At 53.5% G+C, this 5344-nt stretch overlaps 4 protein-coding genes; 3 read left to right on the top strand and 1 right to left on the bottom strand.

Annotated features, from left to right (window-relative positions):
• Positions 1–53: 53 nt before the first annotated feature.
• On the top strand, positions 54–626 carry CHC_T00008058001 (hypothetical protein). Its single transcript, XM_005711933.1, has one exon. The coding sequence runs from the start codon at positions 54–56 to the stop codon at positions 624–626; it is 573 nt and encodes a 190-aa protein (XP_005711990.1).
• A 142-nt stretch (positions 627–768) lies between these two features.
• Positions 769–1404, top strand: CHC_T00008057001 (hypothetical protein). XM_005711932.1 is given in 2 exon segments: positions 769–1281; positions 1282–1404. The coding sequence occupies 1 exon segment, from the start codon at positions 769–771 to the stop codon at positions 1279–1281; it is 513 nt and encodes a 170-aa protein (XP_005711989.1). The 3' UTR covers positions 1282–1404.
• Positions 1405–3430: 2026 nt separating this feature from the next.
• CHC_T00008056001 (hypothetical protein) lies at positions 3431–3595 on the top strand. Its single transcript, XM_005711931.1, has one exon. It carries the CDS (start codon positions 3431–3433, stop codon positions 3593–3595), a length of 165 nt encoding a protein of 54 aa, XP_005711988.1.
• An 8-nt stretch (positions 3596–3603) lies between these two features.
• CHC_T00008055001 (hypothetical protein) overlaps positions 3604–5344 on the bottom strand; it is a 2222-nt gene continuing 481 nt past the window's right edge. The window contains 2 exon segments of the mRNA XM_005711930.1: positions 3604–4172; positions 4173–5344. The exon segment at positions 4173–5344 is cut by the window's right edge and continues 481 nt beyond it. Of these exon segments, the coding sequence (XP_005711987.1) occupies positions 4173–5344 (1172 nt within the window). The 3' untranslated portion in view covers positions 3604–4172.

The raw sequence follows: 5344 nt of genomic DNA, 5'->3' as shown, positions 1-5344 counted from the left end.
TGCGAAGCCAGAAAAATCGTTTCGGCGCAGTCAATGAGTTAGGTGTGTTTGGTATGACTGAGCGTGGACTAAAAGAAGTCAGTAATCCTTCGGCAATCTTTTTAAGTCGTGGCGAAGAGCAGTCGCCTGGCAGTATTGTAATGGTAGTATGGGAGGGAACGCGCCCGCTATTAGTGGAAATACAAGCGCTGGTGGATTATTCGCAAACAGCCAACCCGCGACGCGTCGCAGTCGGCCTTGAGCAAAACCGTATGGCGATGCTGTTAGCTGTATTACATCGCCATGGCGATGTGCAAATGAATGATCAGGATGTATTTGCCAACGTGGTAGGCGGTGTAAAGGTGACAGAAACCAGTGCTGATCTAGCTTTGTTGTTATCGATAGTTTCTAGCTTTCGGAATAAGACCTTAGATGAGCAGTTGATTGCGGGGAGTGGTTGGGGGAAGAGGATCAAGGGGCGGTGGATAGAGAAGTGGGGAGAGGGGCGGGGATTGTCACGTCGTCACCAACCTTGCTGGCATTCGCCTGGTCCGGCGCGGCGATTGGCTGCGCTGCACATTTTGGGCATGCCCAATAAAATTTCAATAATACATCGTTTCATTCCGCACTCTTCCATCCCAAGTTGATTGTTGCCCGATCCCGCCGTCATCCCACCCGTAATTCCCATCCCGCTTCCTCTTCCTTCTCCCCCCTCTCCCCCCTCCACCCCTTCCTCACCCCCTTCTTCTCATCTCCCCCCTTTCCCTAACCCCCCACCCCCCCCCAGCCATGGCTAACTCCTCCGCTAAGAAGCGCGTCAAGTCCAATTCCGCCCGCCTCACCCGCCTGCGCCTGCTCATCGTCGCGGCCAACCTCATCTACATCGTCGTCCGCCTGCTCCTGCCGCGCTCGGCCGTCACCACCTTCCACCTGGCCGCCTGGTTCTTCCTGTTGCTGACCACGCTCGCCCCCTTCTACCTTCTGTGGACGGCCGCCCGCCCCCGCTACTTCGACGACGGCCAGCTGTGCGACGGCGGAGAGGACATCTCCGCCCCGGGTGTGCTCGAGTATGCTCACGATACCATCTACATCTCCTTGCTCACGCTTCTCGCTCTGCTCCTCACCAAGTGGGCCCTCTTGATCTTCGCCGTCCTCCCCACGTACGCCATCTACGCCTCGTGCGCAGCACGGAAGGCCCCGAATGAGATCGACGCGGAGGAGGATCAGGCCGTCAGTCAGTTTGCAGCCATGAGCAGGAAGGAGAGGAGAAAAGCAGAGAGGGCGTCCAGGAAGGTCCGGTAGGGCAACCATCCCAATTCTTCTCACAGCCATTAACTCCTAACACCTTCTGCTCACGTTCGTAACATTGCAACCACAATTCCCTACCGTCTAGCTTTACAATCCACTCCGATAAACTCTTGCTGTACAATTCTAGTCCTTCCTCTCTCTAACGTTGTGTCTACCTATTCCACGTCAACCCAACCCTTCTTCACCCTGCATCCTCATCCTCTATATATCGAGTCGCAGTACTTGACGTGACCCGTAGAAAACTCGCACGTGCATCCGTTCCGATCGTCTTCAAACATATGCCTCCACACATGGCACCCGTAGAAATTCGCGCACAGCTCCTTCCAGTTGCTCACCACCTCGCACAAATTATCGCTCGTCGCCTTGTATCTCGCCGGCGCCGTCTCTTCATACCGGAGGCCCAGGAACCTACGCAACTGCCCCATCGTCTTTTCCCGCTCATACAAGTAGTCCTCGTATGGCACTGCATGAACACACAACCTCCCGTCGGCTATCAAGTGCACGCCTTGCGAAATCGCCATGTCGGAATGAAGGCAGTCCGTCAGCGTGTGGTGAAAGAAGTCTAGGTTCTCGATTGCAAACCGGCATCCGACCCCCCGCTTGCATCGCTCCTTCACGTCCGCCTTGTTTCTAAGCCCTTCGATTACTGATGTGTCGTTTAGATACTTGAAAGAGTACTCTCCAACCGCTTGCTTCAGCGCGTTTTCTCTGTACTGCCAAATGATCCGCGTGTCAAACTCTTTGGCGAGCGCCGCCCATTCTTCGGGCGCCTTGTTGATATGGTTGGGGCGCATTTTGAAGCCTGCCACCTTCCCCTCGGCGATCCCCCGCTTGAAAAAGTCTCGGGTGTATTCTAGTGCCATAGTTGTGTTAAACTCGTACTCGTAGTGGTCCACGGGCTCTCGCGGTCCTGTGAACGTTTGCGTGTGCGCCTCTATCTCCGACATAATCGCGGATGAACCGCTGTGCCCCATGAAGACGACCAAGAATGTCTTGGGCGCCTTTTGTAGATGTGCGCAAGGGGGGAGCTGACGTATTAGTCTCGTGAAAACTGACTTGTTGTCTTTTGAAGCCTCAGTGAGCCAAGATGCCGATTTCAGCTGCGTCCCATCTGCCTTGACGCCTGTGCTATCTGCTTTTTCTCGTGCCAAGGTGGTGGTTTGATTCTCTGGGACATGTGTCGCATCAAAGGTTGCATGCCTTTCTGAAAGCTTGCTGGTTTCCAGATTGACGAGCAGAAAGAAAGTCAAGATGGGGATCAAAATTGTCAAGATACGGCTGTTTTCTTCCTTAGGAAACGAAAACCCCATTCTAACCATAACGAATATCTGCCGATGCTCTTCAAGTTCTCGGAGCAATCAGATTGCAAGAATTGAAAGCGAGTATTGCCGAGCTAGGAGTGTTTTGGATGTACGTTAATGTCCTGGGCAGGTCAGCACGGACGGAACCTTGACCAGTGCGATATCTTAGCCTCTATCTCTGTCTATACAGCAACCAGAATACTCATACGCATGGTAACTGTTGTGACTGCCTCGGAACTGTGTTATTCTGGAATACATTTTGTATACATCAGCTATTCTCCTGCTTCTAATGCAGTTATAAGGTTTGAAGAACACATCGTCGCTTATTGGGACAGGGACGAAAGTACTGGTAAACTTCCCTTCATCGTTGCCTAGAAGAGCGAGGGTGCTCGAAAGAGAAGTCCACGAGCGCTGTATCACAGAAAAGGATGGCCCGGTCGTGTAAAAGAAAGGGGTATAGAAGAGCGTCGCACGAAACTTCACTTCGGTGAGTCCTTTGCCGCTGCGAACTTCATCCCTTATTACATAGCGTTGGGCCATGCGTGACGATAAGCAGTCGCCTTCCTTCCACGAGGTGCACCAGAGGATTCAACTTGTTGCCCGCAAAGATGCTCTCAAGAGTCCGCACGAGTTAGTACCCAGCACTGAACCTTCAAGGGAAGGTATGGGCCACGCAGGTCGTGATAGGGAAGAGCCCCACAGGTGCTGTCCCCGCGCCCTTGCGGACCTTTGGAGCCGCACTTGGGCGTATCAGTGCAGGAGCGACGATTGTCAACGTGTTTCTCCCCGATCATGCCACATTGGGACTAAGCGGGATCGCATGGGCGTTGCCGTGTTCAGCGATGGGCCACGAAGAAAGCCGGTCGATGGGTCAGCTTCGTTACATATTCCCTTTTGCCCCTTGTGGTATAGCAAAAATAGGCACAAAAGAAATGCGTTGCGACACCTTCACACTCGGCATCATCTGCGATGTCGGAGGCCCACTCCTATACGTGAGTGCTTTCTGACACTTGTGTCCCACAGTGCTGTGTATAAAAAATGCTACCGTAATCGGAAATTGGTATTGAAAAAAGCTGCCATTGTCCCCTATCTACTGCAGTTTTAAGTAAGTTGCCCATGCCCAGCTCACAGAAGGATCGTCTACTGGACTTTTCCCTCTAGCTTGACAAAGCAGATAAACAAGGAGTGCATTCAGCCATCACTACTGTGAAGGGCCCAGCGCCCCAAGCGCATTGAAAATACAACCATCCATTCTGGTACGTGCATACCTTCCCGTCCGCTCTTTGTCGAAGATGTAACTGACGCGCAGCCTGTGGCTATTACCTAGTCACATGGCGGTGCTGCCGCGCACATGCCTGTTTGGCCTCCACGGAAAATAGACAAGTGTTGTTTCCACTTCTCTTGCACCCTATACAGTTTAGTCCACTCCCCTCGTTGCACCCGACCTTCACAAAGATCCCGAATTTTCACTTTAACACGCCTTGATGACATGGACCCACGCAAATTACAACCATCTCGTGCAGCCTCCAAGTGCCGGCACTTCAATCCACCAGACCACAAACATGCATGCGCACGCCGACTCTACTAGCCCTTTTTTTTCCGTTTGCCTGTTTTCTTGTTTCCCGCATTGTCCTTCATATCCATGCTCGAAGGAGTATCAGGGATTTGTTGGTTCTGCCGTTTAGCCTGCTTCGACAACCTACGCCCCATTTTGAAGTCCGTCGTATTTAAGAAGTCTGTACTGCTGGGGGGTCTCCTAATCGGCTGCGCAAACGCCTGCTTTGTCGGCGCTGGCCCAGACTCCCTCACATTACTATTCCTCGACATCCCTACTGCCGCCTTTTTCGGGCGCCCCCTCTTCCTCTTCATCGTCCCCTCTTCAGTTTCCGTTTTCGCCTTCTCCTTCTCTTTAAGCTCAGCAATTATCTCTTGTGCCGTCTCCTTCTCTTTCAGCTCCGCAAGTAATTCTTCTGCCTTGTCCTCCTTGTCTTTCAGCTCCGCAAGTACTTCTTCCGCCATGTCCTCCTTAGCTTTCCGTCCTCTCCTTCCCGTTCTCTTATGCTTCTTTGCGCGCATAACAATCGTCCCATCCAGTCCAATTTCGATGCGATCTGCTTCCTTCCTGAGCAACTCATCGAAGTCCAACGCGTGCCACCCGGCGTCACCCACATCCTCTGCCGCCTCTCCCTCTTGCCTCTCGGCGCTGTCCCGAATCACGCCGCTCCCGAAGCACTCAATACATCTCTCCTCCTTTAGCCCCCCACAAAGCGGGCAATGATAAATATTCCCCGTCACCAACTTGGGCAACGTAAAAGTATTGCCCTTAAACTCTTCCTCAAACTTCTCTGCATTCTCCCCCAAGTCCACAAATCCTTCTCCGTGGCAATACTCGCACTGCGCCATCCCCTCCCCCGCGCACCTCTCACACACCCTTTCCGCCTCGTCCTTCAGTCGAAATGGCCTTAAATTGTCCAATCTCTCCGAATTCTTATACGTGCTAGCATACAGATTCCAGCACGCGTCGACGCGATCCTTGAGCTCTAACTCCTTGTCCGTCAACGTCCTCGCGTTCCGTTGCTCCTCCTTCGCCAGCAGCGGCAGCAGCTCCTGCAGCAAGTCGGGCGGCCCGTCCGCGAGTCCGTTCGGTGCGCTTGGCACCCCGTTTGCATCCCACCGCTCCATCCTCTCCGGCGAGTAGTACTGCTTCTGCGGGCGGGGCACGTCCAGCGGCGGCGGCTCGAGCGACTCTCGCGGCG

The sequence above is a fragment of the Chondrus crispus genome, genomic scaffold (genome assembly GCF_000350225.1).
Source record: "Chondrus crispus Stackhouse genomic scaffold, scaffold_93, whole genome shotgun sequence".
Classification (NCBI taxonomy): domain Eukaryota; phylum Rhodophyta; class Florideophyceae; order Gigartinales; family Gigartinaceae; genus Chondrus; species Chondrus crispus.
The sequence above is the reverse complement of the archived record's forward strand: the minus strand, read 5'-3'. Positions and strand labels throughout refer to the sequence as shown.

Coding starts and splice junctions, on each gene's coding strand:
- CHC_T00008058001 (XM_005711933.1), top strand. CDS start 54: ATGACTGAGCGTGGACTAAAAGAAGTCAGTAATCCTTCGGCAATCTTT.
- CHC_T00008056001 (XM_005711931.1), top strand. CDS start 3,431: ATGGGCCACGAAGAAAGCCGGTCGATGGGTCAGCTTCGTTACATATTC.
- CHC_T00008057001 (XM_005711932.1), top strand. CDS start 769: ATGGCTAACTCCTCCGCTAAGAAGCGCGTCAAGTCCAATTCCGCCCGC.